This window comes from Natrix helvetica (genome assembly GCF_964273705.1).
Source record: "Natrix helvetica genome assembly, chromosome: 2".
Taxonomy (NCBI): domain Eukaryota; kingdom Metazoa; phylum Chordata; class Lepidosauria; order Squamata; family Natricidae; genus Natrix; species Natrix helvetica.
The window spans coordinates 3,564,770-3,590,454 of NC_138552.1; the positions used below are offsets into that span (position 1 = coordinate 3,564,770).

The following is a 25,685-nucleotide window of genomic DNA, read 5'->3' on the forward strand; positions in this document are numbered from 1 at the left end:
GATATAGATATAATAGATAATAGATAGATAGATAGATAGATAGATAGATAGATAGATAGATAGATGATAGATAGATAGATGATAGATAGATAGATATGGATATAGATATAATAGATAATAGATAGATAGATAGATAGATAGATAGATAGATAGATAGATAGATAGATATAGATATAGATATAGATATAGATATGGCGAGATAGATAGAATAGATAGATATAGATATAGATATAGATATAGATATAATAGATAATAGATCGATAGATAGATAGATGATAGATAGATAGATAGATAGATAGATAGATAGATAGATAGAAAGATAGAAAGATAGAAAGATAGAAAGATAGAAAGATAGAAAGATATAGATATTGTTAGATATAGCTACACCATTGATAGATATAGATATGGAGGAGGTATTTGCTGGTTCTCCGAACTACTCAAAATGTCTGCTACTGGTTCTCCAGAACTGGCCAGAACCTGCTCAATACCACCTCTGATGTGACCCTTGGTCATTGCAACCGTCATAAATAGGAGTCATCTGCTAAGCATCCGAAGTTTGACCACGTGACCATGGGGATGCTGTAATGGCCGTAAGTGTGAAAAACAGTCGTAAGTCAGTTTTTTTCAGTAATGTTGTAACTTTGAACAGTCACTAAATGAATTACTGCTGATGGGCTGGCTGCTAAAGCAAGGTCATGGCGCACACTTGAAAGTAAATCAGGAAGTCTGTAATTGGGGGGTGGGGGTCTGCCTGTCTCACAAGAGCAAAGAATGCCTATCCACAGGAAACATACATGTGCAAAGCTTGTAGCAATTACGGGTAGTTAGAAAGTTGATAAAAGTAACAAGGATTAGACAACTTGCAGACCTCAGCCCAAAGTTAGGGATCGAGATGGCCAGCAGCAAATGAAATGTCTATTAGATAACTCCTGGGGCATTCATTAGCCAAGGCTTTGGAATGGGATGGCTATAGACCAATAGAACCAATTGTAGAATTATTGCTAAAGTGTTTATTAGAGGATATTTCTTATTATTTCACCTTGTCCCGCCTTCTCCTTTAGTGAAAATGTACAAAGCTTTCTTAATCCTTTGTTCTTGGTTTTTCTTGGCCTTTTGACCAGGAACCCTTTCCCTTGGAGAACTCCAATAAAAAGCAATCAGAAAACCTGCACCCCGTGTCTGGCGCCCATGATTGCCTTCGGCATCAGGCTCAGACCCAAATTGGGGACAACACTTCAAATTGAGTATATGCGCTCATTCACACATACATAAATACAGTGTCTGTTTTGTAACACTGTTACCAATTTGTAGATTTATAGATACACACCCATAAACACAAGCATACAAATACACACATACAGAGACACATGATTTTAACTGCTGTTTTAATAATAATTTTTTAAAACCCCTCTTATTCCAAAGTGGCAGATTCTGCAGGGGTCTTCTCAGGACTCCTGACCCCATTAAGGAGAAGGCTCCCTCCCTCCCTCCCTCCCTCCCTCCCTCCCTCCCCGTGGAAATCGAGCCTTGAGTGAAAGCTGATCAAATTCGCAAGAAATGACAGGTGAGGCTGGCATTCTTGCATTCAAATGCAAAACTCATCACGACTTTAAATATATTCCAAACCCCAAAGCAGGCAGGGGAAGCTGGATGGGCCCTCCGATGACAAAGCAGCGAAGGGAGGGGGGCATTTTGGGGGGGGGAGGGTGGGGCTGGGAGGGGAGAGTTGGAAGAAATGTAAATGAATTCTCCGATCTCTGCCTTATTTCATTTAGAATTTAGAATAGCAGAGTTGGAAGGGACCTTGGAGGTCTTCTAGTCCAACCCCCTGCTTAGGCAGGAAACCCTACACCACTACAGACAAATGGATATCCAACTTCTTCTTAAAGACTTCCAGTGTTGGAGCATCCACAACTTCTGGAGGCAACTTCTGTTCCACTGGTTAATTGTTCCAACTGGTAACTTTACCTAAAAAGGGGCATGGATTTGGGAGAAATCGGGGAAAAATTTAGGCCTATCAACTTAGTGTCTGTTCTGGATATTAAATAAACCAGTAACCCACAGGGTGGAAATATGGCTCCATGTGCCACCTGTGGCATGCGTGCCATAGGTTCGCCAACATGGGTAAAGGGTCCTCTGCTTGAGCAGGGGGTGGGACTAGAAGACCTCTGAGGTCCTTCAAATCCATTTGAGAGATCATTGAAAGGCTCATGGATGGAGATGGAATGGTGGAGACAAGATACTAGGACTTTCAAAAGCTTTTAGAAGTTCTTGAGATAACATTGTGGCCATGGAGTAGAAGACCTTCCCTTTGAGGGACGGCCAACTGGTTGAAAAACCAAGTGAGCATCAACCATTCAAAGGAAGACATGGAGTCCCTAAAGGACACTCGGACTTTCAAAAGCTTTTAGAAGATCTTGAAGACACTTGGTGGCCATGGAGAAGAAGACCTTCCAATTGTTGGATGGCCAACTGGTTGAAAAGCCATGCAAGCATCAACCGTCAGAAGAAATGGTCATTTTTTCGGTTTTCATAGGAAGGCAGGAATCTGTGTTTGGACCAGGGCTTTTTAACTGGTTGATAAATGATTTTAGTGAGCAAAGGCCTTCCCAAAGACAGGTGGTCCTCAACTTACAACAGCTCATTTTTTCGACTTGTTCAAAGTTACTATGATACTGGAAAAAGGGACTTACAACTGCTTTTCAGAGCTACGATCATTGTGCAACATCCTCATGTCACATGATCAAAATTCGGAGGCTTGGCAACTGGCATGTACTTATGACGGTTGCAATGTTCCAGGGTCACATGATCCCCTTTTGTGACCTTCAAGTAAAGTCCATGGGGGAGTCTTCCTTTTTCCCTCCCTCCCTTCCACCTTCTCTCCTGCCCTCTCCCCTTTCTTCTTCCTTCCTTCTTTCCTTCCTTCCTTTTCTCTCACCCTCTCCCTTCTCCTTCCGTCCTTTCATTTTCCCTCCCCCCTTTCATCTTCCTTATTTCCTTCCTTCCTCCTTCCCTCCTTCTCTCCTTCCTTCCTTCCACCTTCTCTCCCACCCTCTCTGCCTTCCCCTTCCTTCCTCCCTTCCTTCTTCCCACCCTCCATCCATCCACCCATTCGCTCACCTTTTCTCCTGCCCTCTCCTTTCTCTCCTTCCTGCCTTCCTTCCTTTCGTTTTCCCTCCCCTCTTTCATCTTCCTTCCTTCCTTCCTTCCTTCCATTTTCCCTCCCTCCTTCTTTCATCTTCCTTCTTTCCTTCCCTCCTTCTGTTCCTCTTTGTACCCTTCCTTAAGTCCTTCCTTCCTTTTTTCTTCCTTCCTTCTTTCCATTTTCCCTCCATTTCATTTTCCTTCCTTCCCTCCTTCCTCCCACCCACCCACCCACCCATTCGCTCACCTTTTCTCCTGCCCTCTCCCTTCTCTCTCCTTCCTTCTTTCCTTTCATTTTCCCTCCCCCCTTTCATCTTCCTTCCTTCCTTCCATTTTCCCTTCCTCCTTCTTTCATCTTCCTTCCTTCTTTCCTTCCTTCCTTCTGTTCCTCTTTGTACCCTCCCTTAAGTCCTTCCTTCTTTCCTTCTTTCCTTCCTTCCTTTTCTCCTTCCTTCCTTCCTTTCCTCTTTGCACCCTTCCTTAAGTCTTTCCTTCCTTTCCTCCTTCCTTCCTTCCTTCCTTCCTTCCTTCCTTCCTTCCTTCCTTCCTTCCTTCCTTCCTTCCACCTTCCCTCCCTCCCTCTCTAACTTGCCCTTCCTTCCTTTCCCTCCTTCCCTCCCCCCTTGACACATTTTGCATAAACCCCCATCTTCCCTGACGTAACCCCGGCTCTTCCTCTCCGGGAGGCAAGCTTGACAAAGAAAGCCTTTGTAGACGTCTGTTCCCTATGCCAAACCTAACCGTGGGCTCATGAAGAGACATTTCCATATGGCTACTCCCCCAGCTAGGATTGAGATAGAGAGAGAAGGAGAGAGAGAGAGAAGAGAGAGAGAGAGGGAGAGCGAGAGGGAGGGGGTGGGAGGCTCTCTCTGGCTTTCTTTTTCTTTTTAAAAGTAAAAAGCAGACTTCTGCCTAACCCCTTGGAAAAGCAATATTCTCTTTTAAGCGCCACTCTTCCCTCCACTCATTAATGATCCATCCTGCAAGAAGAAGTCATCGCTCCCGTTCTCGGCCTTCAAGACTAATGGGATGCTGAGCGTTGGAGGCAGCGTCTTTGGGAGCGGTTCCATATTTGGAAACTGTCTCTCCCAGGATGTCTACCGCTGACCCGCTCAGCCTTCTAAATTGTCTCTGGATTCTGATCTATGGCGGCCGAATTAATTAAGAGGCGGCATTCGAACGCAAGCAGCCACCGGGCGCTTCGTTTTGGCTCAACTCCACAACAGGATTTTCAGCTCCAAAATTAGAGCCCATCCGCCCCACCCCAGAGCACGCACCTCTTCCCCACTGGAACTGGGTCTTGGCTGCCCTTAAAAAGCAGCCCCGTCTCTCTCTGGGTTTGGTGCCTGGATGGGTGCAGTCCAGACCGAGAGGAAAATGGAACGTCTACCCGAAGCATTTCAAAGGGACACGAGGAGGAAAGAGGACAGAGACAGATGGGATTCTAGATTTGGGAAAAGGGCGCCTTGAGGTCATGAAGTCCAATCTCTTGCTTTGCAACAGTTGGAACATAGTTCTTTTCCTTTCCTTCTTTCCTTCCTTTCCCACTCTCCTGAACTCTTCCTTTCCTTTCCTTTCTCTTTCCCACCCTCATCTCTTCCTTTCTTTTCCTACCCTCCCTTCCCTTTTCTCTTCCTTTCCTTTCTCCTTCCCCCTTTCTTTTCCTTTCTCCTTTCCTTTTCTTCCCTTTTTCCTTCCTTTCCTCTTTCCTTTTCCTCTCCTCTCCCTCTCCTCTGCTCTCCTTCCCTTCCCTTCCCTTTTCTCTTCCTTTCCTTTCCCATTTCTCCTTTCTTTTCCTTTCCCTTCCTTTCCCTTTCCCTTTCTTTCCTCTTCCCTTCCCTCCTGTCCTCTCCTTCCTCTTTCTCTTCCTTTCCTCTCCCTCCCTCTCTCTCCTTCCCTTCCCTGTCTCCCTCTCTCCATTTCTCTCTTTTGGGGGAAGGCAGAGAGGAGCACCAGGCTGGCATTTTCGCCTTTGCGAAGGCTCCTGGCAGTTTTATATCAAGAAGCAGAGCCAACCCCAAGTCAGGAGCTTCAAAGGAGCTTTAAATGCCTCTCCAAGTTGGTGTTTGTTTGCCGGATTTAACTCAGGATGAGCTGATGTTGATCCTTTGGTGAACAGGCCTGCTTCTTCTGCTGAGCGCACCAGCTGCATTTCATAGATACAGCCGGGCTGTCAGGATGCCTCTGACACCTTCCCATTACACGGACTAACACGTGGAGGTCAGGATTAGGAGCCCCACCTGTCTGGCATTCCGGCGTAATCGCCGGTGCTCTCGCGCATGCCACAAAGGTCTCCAAGCCGTCTGTCAACCCCTTGACAGGCGGCTCAGAAACATCAGCCAGAAATGACATTCCGGAGATGTTTTGGAAGAGGTTCTGAGTTCCGATTCGCATCGCGGAGCCCAAAAATGATCTAGAGCAGGGATGAAAAACCTTTTTCTAAAGGCGTGCCAAAATTGTGTACGTGTGCCATACCCACCAGTGCATGTGTGCGCAACACCCATCCAATCCATGTGGGGTGAGGAGAGTTTTCGCCCTCCCCAGGCTCTGGAGGCTTTCCTGAAGCCCGGGGAGGACGAAAACGGCTTCCCCCGGCTACCCAGAGGCCCCCTGGAAGGCAGAAACCAGTGGTGAGCGTACCGGTGCCTGCTGGGAGCACCAGGTACCATTCCGGTACATTGCTCCGGAGGGCCCACTTGCCCGCCCATCCTCCTTACCGGTATTTGAGTGGTGGATGCCAGGCCCCATTGCACTGTACTGGTTGCATCGGGAACTGGAACCCACAACTGGCGGAAACAGATTGTTTCTGAACTTCCGGTTAGCTAGTTGGGCAGGTTTTTCACCCTCCCCAGGCTTCGGAGGCTTTCCTGAAGCTGGGGAGGGCAAAAGTAGCCGGCTGGCACCCACCTGAGGGCTGCCATGCTGGAAAATATGGTTACGCGTGCCACCTGTGGCACATGTGTCATAGGTTCGCCATCATGGATCTAGGGTCTTTCCGGGTCCTTTCTGGGCAAAAATGACCACCGCTACTAGATGCCATTCTCTTTTTCAACCCATCTCACTGTGTGTTGACGAGTGTTGTCCTTGTACAATGGTGGGGTCCCGGATGCGCTCTGAGTTGGGTTGTTTTTAGGCAGACGTTTCGGGACCCAACTAAGAAACATCATCAGTGCCAGCAGGAGTGGTATTTTCAGATTGGAGGAGGAGGAGGAGGAGGAAGAGGAGGGGGAAGAGGAGGAGGAGAAGGACAGTGGGGTCCTTGCTGCTCTCTGAGCTTGGTTTTTTTTCTTGCAGATGTTTCATGACTGAACTAGGTAACATCAGTGCCGGCAAGAGTGGGATTTGTAGAGCGGAGGAGGGGGAGGAGAAGGACTGTGGGGTCTTTAGTGCTCTCTGAGCATGCAGACATTTCATGATCCAACTAGGTAACATCATCAGTGTTAGAAGGGATCTGTTTATAGGTAGTAATTTGCTAGTCTTGGTTCTGTGGTGGTTTTCTCCTTAGTAGTTCCTCGATTAGGGCATTGCTTTCTGCTGGATTGTTTGTCTGGTGTTAATCCCTGCTTATCTTTCCTCTCCTCTCCTCTCCTCCTCTCCCCTTTTGTTTTTAATATAAAAGCAGGACATTTCTAGTATCTGTGGCTGCCTTCTAATCTCCCAAGCCCGTAATCGCAGGCCTACTTATCCTCATCTCAACCATCATCACCGTCATAAATAAAACATTTGCACTCCGCACTGTTTGGCAAAATTTTCCCCTCGCAGGCTTCAAGGCATCCATCTGGATTGCACAGATTCTGCCCTATTGGAGGAGGAGGCACATAGCTTCCAATAAAGGGAGCGCATTTGGGGTTGATGTGCCATAAACCACAATACTGGGGGAGGGTTACAGTAGCCTTGGGTAATCACAGAAGGAGACGCCCCCACATCCTCATAAAGGAGTCATTATCCTAATGCACTCAAACAGCGGAGTTGATGCAACGCATTTCCAAATTAATTGCAGAGTGAGGCCGTAAATATATTATTTATGCACAAGATAAACCCACCGACAAACAACTCCCGCGCATACGTGTGGATCTATCGTACAACCCAGTCTTTCTAACCAATAGCAACTTGAAGAGGAGTGGGCTTCAAGCCCCAGAATTCCCCAGTGACGTCCGCTCGTCTTAAAGCAAATGGCTAGGAAATTCTGGGACTTGGTCCACTTATCCTGAAGCAGACTGGCTGGAGAATTCTGGGAGTTGAAGTCCATCTATCTTAAAGAATGCTTCCTGGAGAATTGTGGGAGTTGAAGTCCATTCATCTTAAACCATGCTGGTTGGGGAATTCTGGGACATGAAGTCCACTTATGTTACAGGATTTTGGCTACAGAATTCTTGGACATAAAGTTCATCTACCTTAAAACATGCTTGCTGGGGAATTCTGGGAGTTGATGTCAGCTTATTTTGAAGCAAAGTGGCTGGGAAATTCTGGGACATGAAGTCCACTCATCTTAAAGCATGCTTGCTGGGGAATTCTGGGAGTTGAAATCCATCTACTTTAAACCATGCTTGCTTGGGAATTCTGGGAGTTGAAGTCCACTCGTCTTAAAGCATATTGGCTGGGGAATTCTGGGACATGAAGTCCATTTATGTTAAAGGATTTTGGCTACAGAATTCTTGGACATGAAGTTCATCTATCTTAAAACATGCTTGCTGGGGAATTCTGGGACATGAAGTCCATTCTTCTTAAAGCATGCTTACTGGGGAATTCTGGGAGTTGAAGTCCATCTACTTTAAACCATGCTTGCTGAGGGATTCCGGGAGTTGAAGTCCACTCGTCTTAAAGCATGTTGGCTGGGGAATTCTGGGACATGAAGTCCACTCTTCTTAAAGCATGCTTGCTGGGGAATTCTGGGAGTTGAAGTCCATCTACTTTAAACCATGCTTGCTGAGGGATTCTGGGAGTTGAAGTCCACTCGTCTTAAAGCATATTGGCTGGGGAATTCTGGGACATGAAGTCCACTCTTCTTAAAGCATACTTACTGGGGAATTCTGGGAACTGAAGCAATTTTAAAAAATCATTTATATTTATTTCTATTCACTTCCATTCCTCAGCGGTGTCCATAGAGCATGTTAAGAAAACCTCAGCTGTGATGCTGTGCCTCAACAGCTCATTGTTTTAGTGTGTGCTGCATATAAAAAATTGTGCAGTTGTGGGTGTCACCTTACCCCTCTGTCAAGATACAAGCAGTCCTCAACATACGACCAATATTGAGCCCAAAAATCTATGTTGCTAAGTGAGAAATCTGTAAAATGGGGTTTTGCCCCATTTTATGACTTTTCTTGCCATTCGCTTTTCTTGTTGTTAAGTGAATCACTGCAGTGGTTAAGTTAGTCACATGGTCGTTAAGTGAATCTGGCTCCCCCCCCTTGACTGGCTTGTCAGATGGTCGCAAAAGGGGATCACGTGACCAGGGGATGCTACAACCGTCATAAATATGAGTCAGTTGCCAAGGATCTGAATTTTGATTACGTGATCGTGGGGACTGTTGCAACGGTTGTAAGTGTGAAAAATGGTCATAACTGAGCTTTTTCAGGGCCGTTGTTACTTCAGACGGTCACTAAATGAACTGTTGCAAGGACTACCTGGATTTTGCTATTCCTTTTAGGAAACTGACCTGCCCAAGGGTACGTGGTTTGGAAAAGCATCGTGAAATCATATTCCTGTCATATTCCCCCCCCCCCCCCCCAAAAAAAAAAAATTCACATAATGTACAATTTAACTTGCTTAAATCAGCTTGTAGCTTCTGGGGATTTACAGCGCTGATAAGGTATCGACTAAGATACAAATACTCTGATGGAGCTAATCAAATGCATTCCATCTACTTCTCTTGCTGCAAATGTTTAATTTTAGGCAGTTCACGGCCACAATTTCTGTTCCTTCTTGGAACATATTTTCTTTAAAAGAAAAATCACCTCCAAGTCTGTAAAAAAAAACACCATCAAATATCCTGCATGTGGTCAGGTTTGTTTAAGAAACCAAAATTAGAGAAATGCTAACGCCCACTTGCTAATTTGGGTATCTTTGTAATGAATTCTTTTTTGGTGAGGGAGCTAAGCAGAAAAGGATCTAAGGTTTCTCCACAGCTCTCCTCCATTAAATTTAGATTCTACGTTCATTAAAGCAGAGAAGTTGTCTTGTTATACTATTTATACTATTCCATAAAACGCTATGTGTATATGGATGATATACACCTACCAAAGACAAATGCACGTTAAATGTGCTATTAACATGAATTGAGTTGGAAAAAAAGGCAGTTATTCCTTCTTTTTAAAAAAAAAAACACTGGAAGGAGTGAAACTGAGTATGTTTTATTTTTCCCTGAAGGAGCAGGTTCCGCAGAATGGAGCAACTGGGATGGAGGGAGGGAGGGAGGAGAAAAGGAAAGGAGGGAGGGAAGGAAGGAAAGAAGAAGGAGAAGGAGAGAGGAAGGAAGGAAAAAAGAGGAAAATATAACGGAGGGGAAGACAGAAGGAATGAAGGAAGGAAGGGGGAAAGGAAGGAAGGAAGGGAGGGATGTATGGAAGGAAGGGAGGGATGTAAGGAGGGAGGGATGTAAGCAAAGGGAAGACAGAAGAAATGAGAGAAAAGGAAGGAAGGAAGGAAGGAAGAAAGAGAAGGAGAGAGGAAGGAAGGAAAAAAGAGGAAAACATAAGGGAAGAATATAAGGAAGACAGAAGGAATGAATGAATGAAGGCGTGGAAGGAAGGAAGAGGGGAAAGGAAGGAGGGTGGGGGGGAAGAAGCAAGCAAAGAAGGAAGGAAAGAAAGAAAGAAGGAAAGAAAGAAGGAAAGAAAGAAAGAAGGGAGATGCAAGGGAGGAGAAGACAGAAAAAAGGAAGGAGGGAAAGAAGGAAGGAAGGAAGGAAGGAAGGAAAGAAGGAAGGAAGGAAGGAAGGAAGGAAGAATAGTAGAGCAGAACAGAACATAACTCTTTATTTGGCCAAGTGTGATTGGACACACAAGACATTTGTCTCCGGTGCAGAAGCTCTCAAGTGTACATACAAATAATAAAGTATAAGCAAACCAGGTTTATTTCTCCAATTTAGATGTTCCCACAAACAACCACAGTTCATTTAACCTCATGCCTGATTTTGTTTTGATAAAATTTAACCCTTGGAAGTAATTTACTGCCCAACCGACTCCTTGTTCCAGCTCTCCACAGTGCCTTAATTATTTTAATTTATTTGTTTGTTAAATTTGCTTGCCACCCATCCCACGACGAGGTGACTCTGGTTGGCTTCATCCAGATGAATTCCACGCATGAACACACAAACCCTGTATGGGGGCTTAGGTTATTGTGTTGTGGGAACTGGCCTTTGACCCTTCCTGTGGGATTTCCCCCTTTCCTCTCTTCCCACTCATGCCCAGGTCAGATGAAGGCACTTTGGCCAACGTGTTAGCGATGATCAGAAGGTAGGAGAAAATATTTCCAGCATTTAAAAAAGACAAGATGCAAAGACATAATAGCTGACACAGTCAGGCTAAGGGGAGCGATACAAGTGATGAGGAAGGCATATTTGCACAGTCATCAAATCTCAAAACTGAACTGTTATTCCAAATTGGATCAACCATCTGTATTGAATTAACAAGCATGTTATCACTTGCGTGGTTTCTTTCTTTCTTTCTTTCTTTCTTTCTTTCTTTCTTTCTTTCTTTCTTTCTTTCTTTCTCTCTCTCTCTCTCTCTCTCTCTCTCTCTCTCTTTCTCCTTCTTTTTCCCTCCCATTTTCTCTTTCTCTTTCTTTCTCCTCCCTCTCTTTCTCTCCCCCTCTCTCTTTTGCTTTCTCACTTTTGCTCTCTCTTCACTCTCTTTCTCTTTCTTTTTCCATTTCTTTCTCTTTCTTTCTCACCCCCTTTCTCTCTCTCTCTCTTGCTTTTTCTCTCCCTCTTTCTCCCTCTCTCTTTCTCTTTCTCTCTCTCTGTCTCTTTCACATTCTCTCTCGCTTTTGCTCTCTCTCACTTCTCTCTCTTTTTCTCCCTCTCTTTCTTTTTCCCTTTCTCTCTCTCTCCTCTCTCTTTCTTTCTTTTTTCTTTTTCTTTCTTTCTTTCTTTCTTTCTTTCTTTCTCTCTTTCTTTCTCTCTCTCTCTTTCTCCCCCTCTCTTTCTTTTCAATCAATCAGATTTTCTGGATTGAATCCAGTTTATCTTGGGCTTTAATCCAAAGCTCTGTATCTGACTGACTTCTTCCTTTTTTCCCCCTTGTTTTTCAAAGTGGATTATTGGCTCCAAGTGGACCAGGGCTAATTCATACATCACTGATATTTGCCCATCATGGTTGGTGAGGAGTGAGCGATCCATAATCCCTCCAAGATTAAATCAGCATTGCATGCGTATTCTCAAAAATTGCAACAGTTCAACACCTATTTTCCTTAAGCCCCACTTGGGAATCTGTCAGGGACCTTCCATTGAGTGGGTCAAAATTGTTGCAGATATTCACCTTCTCTTTGTGAGTCAAGTCCATCATCCCAAGATTTTTTGACTCTCCGTGTAGACACCCTAATATCTGGGCTGCCTGCTAGCAAATTTGAGTTCTGACATGGAAGATAACACAACCAGCAACACAATGCAAATCCAACAAACTGTCATCATACAAACTATCTGAAAGATTAGTGAAAGAACAAAAGTGGTCAGATATCCCAAGCCCTCTAAACCATCTTCATCACCCCACAGGAAAATCACCACCTTCTTTTTAATGACCCCATAATCCCTGGCGGGGTGGTGTCCAGGCAACTGAATGGAGCTAGCAGTGTGTTTATTGGCCGGATGCCCTTCCTTGTTGCCAATGTAGAGTTTTGTTCAACAGATATATTCTCATTGTCCCCAGAGAGAGAAATATCTACCTCTACATGGGATTGAACTCACAGCCTCCTGATTGCGAGGCCAAAGCTACACCTTTAGGCCACTGCACTGCACTACTCCACCCCACACGCAAATCTTAGTAATAATACTAGATGCCATTGTGCAACATATATATTTTTAAAAACATTTTGATAGATCGTGACGCTGTGCTCCCAAAGCAAACAACCAATGATGTTATAATTGGACTGCAAGCAGAAAGGTAGCCAATGATTTAACACACCTTGATTAAGATGTGGTAGGACTGATGAAAAGCAGCACCGAATGATTATAAGGCCTTCGGTGGCCCATCTTAAGTGAAACCGAGCCTTGCTTTCTTTCCCCCTTAAGCCATTAAATGAAAGAACAAGGGGCTGAGCAAACTCCCACAATGGCCAACAGCTCAGCCTTAGAAACACAGGCCAACAAATCAACATGCCAATCGTAAAACTTTTGCTAAGTCAACCCCAAAGTGTGTGTGGTTTTTTTTTTAACAAGGATTCCTAGGTGCTTCCTAAGCAATCATCAGTCTCTCTTTTTTTAAAAAAATAATAATAATAATTGAACATGAGCCACGGCGACGCAACGGGAAGGCGATTTCATGAAGAGCTGTCTCAAGAATTGGGTGTGGAGGCTGATTGCGTTACTAACGGACCTCCACACAGCTCAGAAGCAGAACTCACAAACAAACAACAGCGACACCACCATGGCAGAGGCTATAAAGAAAGAATCCAGCTACCTCCTCGGCTTTCGCTGTCCGCTGGTTTCACCTGGATCGGCCTGTTCATCTGTGAAGAGAGAGAAGAAAGAAAGAAAAAAGGGCCATTTAGAAGGGATTTACAGAATACAGAATTATGCAGTTGGAAGCTATTCTGACCTAGGCTTCCCGAGAAAGCATAAATTACAATCGTAGTCCCAAAACCTTCTTTTATTTATTCGGCTGTAAATCATTCACAGCCCGCAAGGCTTCGCAAACAGTCTGTGAAGAGTCCGACAGATGTCTGCTCGAGTTGCCACAGTCTTTCAGGGGAATGTTGCTAAACACCCACCTTTATCTCCCTGGGAATTCTGCCAGAGGCCTAATTGCCAAATGCAGAGCAAGGTCAAACTTAGCACAGAGTCAAACTGAACTTTTCAAAGCTTGAACTGACCAGATGAACTAATTGTTTCCTGCAAAAGCTCAGATCCATTCACTCCTCTTTTATGTCTTAGGGAAGGGGCCAATCATCTCCAAGCCTTATTCCCGAGTTGACCCTGTTTTCTTAATTGTTCTTGCCTCCTGGCAGCTCTGCACATGTGCACACTGGGAACAGGCTCCAACTGTTCTTCTGCCTCACAGATGTCAGACTCTGGAGGCAGCAAATAACTAACAGATGGCCTTGCTCCCCTCTCTGTCTCTGCCTTTGTCTGAGCCTGAGACTCCAGGACTGGCCCATGTTCCTCCCCAAACTCCTCACTGTCCAAATCTGCTGGTCACTGTTGGGCCACAACAGAAGGGAGCTTGGAGGTCTTCCAGTCCAACCCCTCTGCTTGAGCAGGAGATCCTATACCATTCTGGACAAATGGCCATCCAATCTCTTCTTAAAAACCTCCAATGATGGAGCACCCACAACTTCTGAAGGCAATCTGTTCTACTGAATAATTAAGAGAATAATAGTCAGAAGGGAGCTTGGAGGTCTTCTAGTCCAACCCCCTGCTTGAGGAGGAGACTCCATAACATTCTGGACAAATGGCCATTCAATCTCTCCTTAAAAACCTCCAGTGATGGAGGGAAGCTGCTGTATTGAATAATTAGCAGAGTAACAGAGTTGGAGGGGACCTTGGAGGTCTTCTAATCCAACCCCCTGCTTGAGCAGACTTTCTACTATTCTGAACAAATCTCTTCTTAAAAGCCTCCAGTGAGGGAGCACCCATAACATCTGGAGCCAAGCTGTTCCACTAATTAATTAAAAGATTAACAGAGCTGTTGGAAGGGACCTTGGAGGTCTTCCAGTCCGACCCCTGCTCGAACAGGAGACCCTACACCACTTAGTATACCACTATAGCCATTCAGACAAATGGCTGCCCAATCTTTTCTTTAAAACCTCCATTGATGGAGCTACAGGTGGGTTTTTCTAGAGCCATCTTCTTTATCTAGGAATTTGGAATGAATCTGAGTGGATTTGTAAACTTGCAAGTTCCATAACTGTCTTTAGGAAGTGTGGCTTTTCTCCTCCTCCCAAATATTCTCTCTAGTTTACAGATTAGGGGTTTCTTGGTGGCCTTCCATCCTGAAGATCAAGCCTACTTAGTTTCTGAGCAGAGACATGATTGGGTGGATGTTGCTGGAGATTCTTCCTTAGCTAAGTCCATAAAAAGAGACATATCCAAACCTTCAGAAAAGTGAAAATGGGCAAACAACTGTCCTAATGATTTGGGATGCAAATATTGCTGATTGCATCCCAAATCTCTGGAACTTTCATCATGAAAGTTTCTATATTTATTCATTTATATAGCCTCTCAATCCACACATAAGTGAACTCTGGATGGCTTACGACATTTAAAAATCCACAGGCAAATCAACCACTTGGTCAACTTTATTCTTGGTCCTCAGATCTGCTGAGAAAACCAAGTTTTTAACACCTTTTGAAAAAGCGACAAGGTGGACACCCATCATACCTCAAGGGGAATGATGTTCCATAAGGAAGGGGCCACCACCGAGAAGGCTCTTCTTGCGGTCATACCAGATGGACACCCCTAATTAATGGGACTTGTAACATGTCCTACCTTCCTGTCCTGATGGGCTTGATGATGTAATAAGGAGAAGTTTCTGAGAAAATGCTTTACATTTGATGAATAGATTCTAGGTCCTTTAGTTCTGAGAAATAATGTGAAACTCAAGGGTGTTTCAAACCAGCGATGGTACCCACCCTAAACCAACCCATGCAATACCCCCCCACCCCAGCCAGCACTTCACACACACACCCATGACCCTCGCCTGACGTGACCTCCCCATCACACAACCCATTGCAAGGCCTTCACCTGACATAACTCACACCTGACCCATCACAAGAGCCACCACAAGATCCTCACCTGACATGACCCACACCTCACCCATCACAAGACCCTCACCTGATCCATCAGAAGACCCTTTCACTCCTCTTTATTCGCTATAGGAGGAGCCATTCAACGTCCACCTGTGCTTTTACTCCCGAGTCGGCCCTTGTCCTTTAGCTGTTCCCTTCTCCTGGCAGCTGTGAGCATGTGCACACTGGGAACAGGCTCCAGCTGTTCCTCTGCCTCACTAATGTCTGACTCTGAAGGCAGCTGATAACTGGCATACGGCCCTGGCCCCCTCTCTGCCTCCGACACAGAGCCCTCATCAGAGCCTTCCCCAGACTCCAGGACTGGCCCAGGTTCCTCCTCAACCTCCTCACTGTCCGACTCTGCCGCCAGTTCCTCTGGTGAGTCACAACAAGCAGGAGACTCTATACTGTCTCAGATAACTGTCTGTCCAGTCTTTTAACCATCCTGACCTGTGTGTTAAGCCATGTTCAATACCAGTGTGATTAAAGCCACCGTCACTTTGCATCTAAGCATGCTTTCCCTCTTGAGATGCAGAGAGAGAGAGAGAGAGAGAGAGAGAGAGAGAGGGAGGGAGAGGGAGAGAGAAAGAGATGGTGAGAATGGCTGGGCTTTCCATCACGTTAACCTACTGCTTTGATCACTTCTAAATGCTAAATATGTTTGCGGAGCAATTAGAATAAATCTCCATCGTGGGTTATGAAAGGCTTTGCGAGACACGCCAGCAAGAAGGGTAATAAAAAGACTCTCCCGGTCCGCTAGAAGCACGGTGAACCCAAAACTACAAATTGGGATGTGGAATCTGAGAAGCAAGTTGTACAAATGTGAGAAAAGACAAAACACCATCCAAGAAATGTCCAAATGCAGCATCTCTACCTTGGGAGTGAGTGAAATGCGCTGGCCTGAAAATGTAATGGGTAGAATAGGAGATTATGCTATCTACTACTCTGGTGAAAAATACTGAACATCATCAAAATGAAGTAGTGATAATTGATCTTGTAAATAAATGCATCAAGTCCTTTATTCCTGTGTCCGATAGAGTGTTGATGATCCAAATAAATAATACCCCAGTAAATATGAATGTTATACAATTTTTTACGCTCTCACGGCTGACGGTGATGCTAAATTGATAAGAATTGAATTGCCAACGTCCGATGACGGATATGGCACAAGAAGCAAAAACCCCAGAAAAGATTATTACTATCTCTAGACAAGAAACTAGTCATCAATTCATGGTCAGAGCTAAATTGGCACTAGGAAACGGCCAACAGAATTCACTGGAGTTGGATCTCCTGTGGCAACGCAAGGACTCCAAACAGATGACACACTTAACCCCACCTTCCAGATTCAGCCTGCTCCTCTCTTACAATAGGGTGCGGAAGCTGGCTTATTTTATTATATTCAGTTTATTATACAAAAATGGAGATGCAGAGGGGTAATTCCACGTACACCGTGGTTTTTGCACTTCACAATGGTTTCCTAGTGAAAAGACACAGGTGCACATATCTCCGTACTGCAAACTGAAATCATCTTTACAGAAGAAACATCAATTATGGGAAGAAACGCGGAAAAGGAAATAAGAAGTGATTTTTTTTCTGCAGGTGGTAATATACCCCCACCCGTCTCGCTACTCCAGCGGAGGAAAGTGAGGAGAAGAAAGAAAGAAAGAAAGAAAGAAAGAAAGAAAGAAAGAAGGAAGGAAGGAAGGAAGGAAGGAAGGAAGGAAGGAAGGAAGGAAGGAAGGAAGGAAGGTAGGAAGGTAGGTAGGTTTGGGGAAAAAAGAGAATCTCATTCAGAGTTAGTCCAAGGTGCTTTGGAGCAGAATTAAGATTTTGCACACCCATTCCTCTCTTTTCATTAGTGGCTAATACATCTGCCTAATATGTATACAGCCCAGGTTCAAATCCCAGTAAGGGTATGGCTAGCTGATGAGAGCTAAATAGCTTGAAATAGATCTATACTAGTCTCCCTTTATTTATTTATCAGTACAAATACAACATACATACATACATACATACATACATACATACATACATACATACATACATACATACGTATTCCCCCGGAAAGGCAGAAAGTGTAATCCACATTAAAATGAGCGCTTTGAAGAGGGAATCAAAGTACACAGGAAATTATTTCGAAATGGGAAGACGCCATTTGAAAGAAAATGTGCATTTTAAACAGGCTTATATCGTGTCGCATTTCACAGGCTGTTTCTAAAAGTCTTTTTTTTTAATGAGAGGAGCTGGTTGGATTTATTATTACACAGGAACACCTGTAATCGACTGAGTTCACACAGCACACCGGTAAAATTCTCTTAACTATGGTTTGTAAAATAAACCACAGCTGGCTGGATTCGCACAACAGAATAGCCACGGGAAACATAAGTTTTCTACACTTATTCCAAAGGTGCTTTTATCTCAAGAGGCAACTGGACTTTCTGTTTTTTCCTTTGAAGATGTTTCGCTTCTCATCCAAGAAGCTTCTTCAGCTCTGACTGGAAGAATTGGAAGGACCATCCAGTCAGAGTCGAAGAAGCTTCTTGGATGAGAAGCAAAATGTCTTCAAAAAAAACCCTAGAAAATCCAGTTCCCTCTTGGAAAAAAAAAGCACCTTTGCGACCTGGATGACTGAGAATCTCCAGAGACATTTTCTATGCTTGGTTTTAAACAGTGCTATGGACTGTTTGAACCAGTGGGTGGGACAGGGCAAGAAATGTAGTTAGTCCTCAACTTACAACTGTTCATTTAGCGACAATGGCACTTGAAAAAAAGTAACTTATGACTGCTAAGAGAAGAAGAGGATGACCAGCAGCAAGAGGGGTGGATCCAATGATTAGAATTAGAATAACAGAGTTGAAAGGGACCTTGGAGGTCTTCTAGTCCAACCCCCTGCTTAAGCAGGAAACTACACCACTTCAGACAAATGGCAATCCAACATCTTCTTAAAGACTTCCAGTGTTGGAGAATTCACAACTTCTGGAGGCAACTTCTGTTCCACTGATTAATTGTTCTAACTGTCTGGAAATTTCTCCTCAGTTCTAAGTTGCTTCTCTCCTTGATTAGTTTCCACCCATTGCTACTTGTTGTGCCCTCAGGTGCATTGGAGAATAGTTTGACTCCCTCTTCTTTGGGGCAACCCCTGAGATATTGGAAGACTGCTATCCTGTCTCCCCTAGTCCTTCTTCTAATCAAACTAGACAAACCCAGTTCCTGCAACCGTTCTTCATATGTTTTAGCCTCCAGTCCCCTAATCCTCTTTGTTGCTCTTCTCTGCACTCTTTCTAGAGTCTCCACATCTTTTCTACATCGTGGTGGCCAAAACTGAATGCAGAATTCCAAGTTTTCCAAGATCTCACTGTCTAGAGAGGGTCCCAACCAGTGGTGGGATGCAAGTAATTTACTGGCAGCCTGGGAGGTGACACGAGGCTGGCTCCTGGGCCTGGTGAGCGCCTCACTGAGTGAGGGATACTTACCAACCGCCTTGAAAGAGGCGGTGGTGAGACCCTTGCTCAAGAGGCCTGCGCTCGACCCAATGGAGCTAGCTAACTATCGTCCAGTCTCCAACCTCCCCTTTCTGGCGAAGGTTGTCGAGAATGTGGTGGCGCAGCAGCTCCCGCGACACCTAGACGAATCCGACTATCTAGACCCACGCCAGTCCGGCTTCCGACCCGGGCACAGCACTGAGACAGCCTTGGTCGCGTTGGTCGATGATCTCTGGAGGGCCAGAGATAGGGGTTGCTCCTCTATCCTGGTCCTATTAGACCTCTCGGCGGCTTTTGATACCATCGACCATGGTATCCTATTGCGCCGGTTGGAGGGGATGGGAGTCGGAGGCACCGTTTTGCGGTGGTTCGGCTCCTACCTCTCCGACCGGAAGCAATGTGTGTTGACAGGGGGGCAGAGATCGTCCCTGAGGCCACTCACTTGTGGGGTGCCACAGGGGTCGGTCCTCTCGCCTCTCCTGTTCAACGCATATGTGAAGCCGCTGGGTGAGATCATCCGTGGTTTTGGGGTTGAGTACCATCTTTACGCTGATGATACTCAGCTGTATATTTCAACCCCAAACCACCCCAACGAGGCTGTCGAAGTGATGTCCCGGTGTTTGGAAGCCGTCGGGGTCTGGATGGGGGACAACAGACTTAAACTCAACCCCTCCAAGACCGAGTGGCTGTGGTTACCAGCGCCTCGGTTCAGCCAGCTGACTCCATCGCTGGCCATAGGGGGCGAACAATTGTCCCCTGTGGAGCGGGCGCGCAATTTGGGCGTCCTCCTTGATGCCCGGCTGTCAATGGAGGACCATGTGGCAGCCGTGGCAAGGGGGGCGTTCCACCAGGTTCGCCTGGTGCGCCAATTGCGCCCCCTACTGGACCGGAGTGCCCTGCGCACGGTCACTCATGCGCTGGTGACGTCTCGCCTGGACTACTGCAATGCTCTCTACATGGGGCTTCCCTTGGGACGCGTCCGGAGACTGCAGCTAGTTCAGAACGCAGCCGCGCGGGTTATTATGGGAAGTACACGTTACTCCCACGTAACACCTCTCCTGCGCGAGCTGCACTGGCTACCTGTGGCCTTTCGGGTGCGTTTCAAGGTATTGATCACCATCTTTAAAGCGCTCCATGGCAGTGGACCTAGTTACCTGCAGGATCGCATCCTACCACACACGTCCCTGCGACCTATCCGCTCACACAGAGAGGGGCTCCTCCTGGTGCCGTCTGCTAGTCAATGCCAGCGGGCGACACCTAGGAGTAGATCCTTCTCTGTGATGGGCCCAACCCTCTGGAATGACCTCCCCCCTGACATTCGAACTACCACCGACCTCCATTCCTTCCGGCAAAAGTTAAAGACTCACCTATTTCAATCAGCTGGCCTGGCACTTTCTTAGTTCTACCTCCCGGGGATTTATTCATTTTAATTGGGTTTGGGGTTTTAAAAAGTTTTTAATACACTATATACTATATTTAATATTTATTATTCTATGTACAGTCTTGCAACCTCCTCCACCTACGTATTTAATTATTTAACTGTTTTGTATGTATTTTATAACGTATTTTAGTGACTGTACACCGCCCCGAGTCCCTTTCGGGAGAGGGGGCGGTCTATAAATATGAATAATAATAATAATAATAATAATAATAATAATAATAATAATAATAATTAAGAACCAGTTCTCTGCCCTAATGGTTTTCTTCCAACAACCAGTTTGCCAAACTGCTCAGAAAGTTTACAATTTCTCTTCTCCCGAAGTGATGCGAACTGGCTGAATCCCACCACTGGTTTCAACCCCAGGAAAGGTGGAAGGAAACAGGGGGTAACCAGCAGCAAGAGTGGATGGAGCAGGGGTGAAATCCTCCCAATTCGGCCCAGTTCAGCCTAACCAGTAGGGACGATTGTCCTTGGTTCTGCGAACTGGTAGTAAAAAAAAAACTTTCCAAGGATCCCTCCCTCCTCCATTTCTCCTTCCTTTCTCTTTCCTTCCCTCCCTTTCTTTCCCTCCTTCCCTCCCTCCCTTCTCTACCTCCCACTTTTCCCTCCCTCCCTCCCTCCCTCCCTCCCTTCCTTCATCAAAAAATACCCAGGAAGAAAGCTATCATTTGCAAACAGAAGGAAAGAAAGCAGGCTATTCTCCATGTTTCATTAGGTTTATAATTTCCAATAGCAGGAGCTTTCACGGCCTGAGGTAGATGTGAGTTTCTACTAATTGGAAATGAGTCCTTTCTGCTCCAGGCAGGAGATGGAGACCTTGTTTTACCACTTGATAGGACCAGCCATCAATCTGAAGTGAGAATTGCAGTTTTGGTCCATTTCAAAAACCCACACTCTTGGTACTATAAACCACTCACAATCACTTAGAGAATGACATGAATGGGTACTGTATAAATTTGATCAATAAATAAGAATCACCATCCTCCTCTTCTTCCTCTTCTCCTTCCTCCTCTCCCCCTTTTTCTCTTCTCCTTTCTTTCCTCCTCTCCTTCCTCTCTTCCTTTGTCTCCTTTTCCTCTTCTCCTTCCTCTTCTTTTTCACCTCTTCTCCTTAATCTCTTCCTGCTCTTCCTCCTCCCCCTCTTCTCCTATCCCTACCCTTCTCCTTTTTCTCCTCTTCCTCCTCCACCTCTTCTCCTCTCCTTTTTCTCTTCTCCTTTTTCTCTCTTCTCCTTTCTCTCCTCCTCTCCCTCCTTTCTTCCTTTATCTCCTTTTCTTCTTCTCCTTCCTCCTCTTCTTTTTCTCCTCTTCGCCTTAATCTCTTCCTGCTCTTCCTCCTCCCCCTCTTCTCCTTCCTCCTCCTCCTTTTCCACCTCCTTTCCTTCCTCTTCTCCTATCCTCCCCTTCTCCTTTTTCTCCTCTTCCTCCTCCACCTCTTCTCCTTCCTCCTCTCCTCCTCTTTCTCCTCTTCTTTTTTGCCTCCTCTCCCTCTTCTTCTCCTTTATCTCCTCCTCCTCTTCTCCTCCCCCTCCTCCTCCACCACCACCACCAACAACCACGTTCTTTTCAAGATGCCTGAACCTAAAGCCTTCCCAACCTGAGGCTGCCTGTGAATTCCCTAGGCCCCAAGGGTTCATCCACATACAGGTCAGCCGGGGAGGAAGATGGATTGATTTTGGGAAGGGGCCATGCAAATGCAGACTCAGAGCAGAAGCAAACAGCCTTTCCTTGTGTGCAAATGGCCTGCAGCGATCCCTCCCTGTAGAAGCAGAAACGGCCGGCTGCCTGGTTTATAAAGGTCAGAGCCTTCGAGATCTATTCCCCCACCCCATTCCTCATAAAATTTGGGATCTTCGCATCTGTGCAGGGATTCCCTGAAATCTGAACCCAGCAATAGAGACAGAGAGGGAGGGAGGGAGGGAGGGAGGGAGGGAGGGAGGGAGGGAGGGAGGGAGAGAGATGTGGGATAGATGATAGGTAGGTAGGTAGGCAGGCAGGCAGGCAGGCAGGCAGACAGACAGACAGACAGATAGGATAGATAGGATAGATAGATAAACAATAGAACTTAGACTTATATACCACTTCCTAGTGCTTTACAGATGTCTCTAAGATAGATAGATGATAGATAGATAGATAGATAGATAGATAGATAGATAGATAGATAGACAGACAGACAGACAGACAGACAGACAGACAGACACATAAGTATAGATGATTGCTAGAGATAGATAGATGGTAGATTAGGTAGATTACGTAGGTAGGTAGGTAGGTAGGTAGGTAGGTAGGTAGGTAGGTAGATGATAGATGAATGAATGGATGGATGGATGGACGGACAGATAGAGGATAGATGAGAGATAGATTAGATAGATAGGTAGATAGATAGATAGATAGATAGATAGATAGATAGATAGATAATGGATGGATAGATGGATAGATAAATGATATAGGTATAGATGATTGATAGAGGTAGATAAAGAGATAGATGAGAGATAGATGAGAGATAGATAGATAGATAGATAAATAGATAGATAGATAGATAGATAGATAGATAGATAGATAGATGATGGATGGATAGATGGATAGATAGATGATATAGGTATAGATGATTGATAGAGGTAGATAAAGAGATAGATGATAGATAGATAGATAGATAGATAGATAGATAGATAGATAGATAGATAGATAGATAGATAGATAGGAGGTGGTTAGGTAGATAGGTAGATGAGAGATAGATAGATGATAGATAGATGAGAGAGAGATGGGAGAGAGATGATACATTAGTTGGTAGGTTGGTAGACAGACAGACAGATAGATAAATAGAGGCAGGCAGGAAGACAGGCAGGCAGAAAATAGAAATAATAAAATGTTTCTAAGAGATGGGAAACATTCAACAAAGCCATTATCTAAAAGTCAAAACTAACTGAATATTTAACTTAAAGGGGCCAAGCTAAAGAGGCCCATTTAACGGCGTTGAGAAAAAGGCATAACCTTGAAGACTGTATTTCTCTCTTGGGAGTTCCGGGGAAAAAAAATTGGGGTTCAAGCAAATTCTTCCTGTTGTAAAGCCATAATGGACTCCTGCTCTCCCCTTCCCTGAAGATCTTAGTCAAGGCTTTTGTTTGTTGATTTAGAAAAGCATTAAAATGAATAAGTTTCAATCGGGGAACAGTTTGGGCCATGACGGAGGATGGTTTCTAAATGGGGTAAGATTGACGGTGGGGGGTGGGAGGGAGACAACGTGTGGGAAGCCATGGAATGCCTTCACACGGAGCAGGAAGGGAGACAGCATTGGCCAAGGTCCACTTAGGTTTCCAATAGGGTGATCTGTAGAGGCAGTTTCATATATTTGGAGCTCAGCACTGGACGGTGAGTTCCTTGGTGCTCTCTGAGCTTGGTGGTTTTTATAGCAGACGTTTCATGACCCAACTAGGGAATTTCATTATGTTAAAGGGAGTGGGGCTTGTGGAGAGGAGGTGGTGGTGGTGGTGGTGGTGGTGGTGGTGGTGGTGGAGGAGGAGGAGGAGGAGGAGGAGGAGGAGGAGGAGGAGGAGGAGGAGGAGGAGGAGGAGGAGGAGGAGGAGGAGGAGGACGACGACTGTGGGGTCCTTGGTGCTCTCTGAGTTTGGTGTTTTTCAATGCAATATACAATAGCAGAGTTGGAAGGGACCCTAGAGGTCTTCTAGTCCAACCCCCTGCCTAGGCAGGAAACCCTATACCATTTCAGACAAATGGCTATCCAACATCTTCTTAAAGACTTCCAGTGTTGGGGCATTCACAACTTCTGGAGGCAACTTCTGTTCCACTGATTAATTGTTCTAACTGTCAGGAAATTTCTCCTCAGTTCTAAGTTGCTTCTCTCCTTGATTAGTTTCCACCCATTGCTTCTTGTTCTGCCCTCAGGTGCTTTGGAGAATAGTTTGACTCCCTCTTCTTTGTGGCAACCCCTGAGATATTGGAACAATGCTATCATTTCTAGCAGATGTTTCATGACCCAACTATTTCATTAGTGTTAAAGGGAGTGGGCTTTGTGGAGAGGAGGAGGAGGAGAGAGGGGAAGGAGAGGAGGAGGGGAGAAGGTAGGAGAAGGAGGAGGGGTGGAAGGGGAGGTGGAGGAAGAGGGAGGAGGAGGAAGAGGAGGAAGAGGAGGAGGAAGAAAAGGAGGAGGAAAAGAAGGAGGAGGAGGAGGTAGGAGAAGGAAAAGGGAAAAGGAGAGGGGGAGGGGTGAGAGAAAAAGGTTAAAAATCTGGATTAATTGGGTAAATTAGATGAACCTGATAGACTCCACAAGGGGAGTGAGAGGAAGAGGAAGAGGAGAAGGAGGAGGAGGGGAGAAGGTAGGAGAAGGAAGAAGAGGGGGGAAGGTGAAGGGGAGGGGGAGGGGAGGGGGAGGAAGAGGAGGAAGAGGAGAAGGAGGAAGAGGAGGAGGAGGGGGAGGAGGTAGGAGAAGGAAAGGGGAAATGGGGAGGGGAGTGAGAGGAAGTGGAGGAGGAGAAGAAGGAGGAAGAGGGGGAGAGGAGAAGGAGGAAAACTGGGGTCCTTGGTGCTTTCTGAGCTTGGTGGTTTTCTGGCAGATGTTTCTTGACCCAACCAGGTTACAATCCATAGCCACCAGTCCCATATATGGGACTCTAGGCAGCTTGCAATAAAATAGATAAATTAGAGAATATAAAATAAAATGCAGAGCGACGGCTATCAATGCAGCCAGGCGAAAGGCTCCGTCTATCCCGTGGCCCAGGCTGAGACAGAAAACCCAATTTTCTCACAGCAGGGAAATGGATAAGGTTCTTCAGTTTAAGCTTTCCGTGGATCTTTAAAAACCTTCCTTCCTTCTCTCTTCCTTTCTCCTTTCATCCTTCTCCCTCCCTCCCTCCCTCCCTCCGTCTCTTCTACCCATTTATCCATTCATCCATCCTCTTTCTTTCTTTCTTTCCTTCCTTCCTTCCTTCCTTCCTTCCTTCCTTCCTTCCTTCTCTTTCTTTCTTCCTCCCTCCCTTTCACCCATTTATCCATATATTCCTTCCTTCCTGTCTTCCTTCCTTTGTTTCTTCCTTCCTTTTTCTTTCCTTCCTTCTTTTCTCCGTCCCTCCCTCCCTTCCAGCCATTTATCCATCCATCCATCCATCATCCATCCATCCATCCATCCATCCATCCCTTCCTTCCTTTCATTCTTTTTTTCTCTCTCTTTCTTTCCTCCCTCCCTCCCTCCCTCCCTCCTGCCTTAAGCAAGACCTTCCATTAATTTCTTCATCATCTTAACTTAAGCCTGAGACCTACCCTTTAAATATTCATTCAGCTATGAAAACTGGGCATTAAATTTTTAATAATGTCAAACTCCTTTGAACGGGGCTCCCGGGGGACTATTACGATATAATTAGAATAAATATGATGATTGATTCGGCGGAAAGGTTCACCTGGCCATGTCAACTAACGGTCAGCCTTCTCTGGCGACCCACCTAGCACAAAGTTATTTACTTCGAACCTACTTCGGGTTTATAGCTGGTCTTCTGTTTGAGCCACTCGCATCTTCTTGGCTGTTGATGCCTCTTGTATGACGAAGGGCTGGTGAACCTTCTGCACTGGAAGCAGAAGAGACAATTCCCTGCCATTGTGTTCCCCCGCTCCCCACCCGTTTGTTGGCATTTAATTAAACCGGGTGTGCTGATTAAAGGCACCCAAACT

General features: G+C 45.5%; 1 protein-coding gene across 3 annotated transcripts in view; it reads right to left on the reverse strand.

Annotated features, from left to right (window-relative positions):
• Positions 1-25,685, reverse strand: part of CELF4 (CUGBP Elav-like family member 4) — a gene marked incomplete at its 5' end in the record, with an annotated part of 811,277 nt that overhangs the window by 318,357 nt on the left and 467,235 nt on the right. For all 3 annotated transcript variants that reach the window (XM_081940919.1, XM_081940921.1, XM_081940920.1), the window contains one exon: positions 12,759-12,807. In XM_081940919.1, coding sequence (XP_081797045.1) covers positions 12,759-12,807 — 49 coding nt within the window. The remainder of the gene's footprint in view (positions 1-12,758; positions 12,808-25,685) is intronic.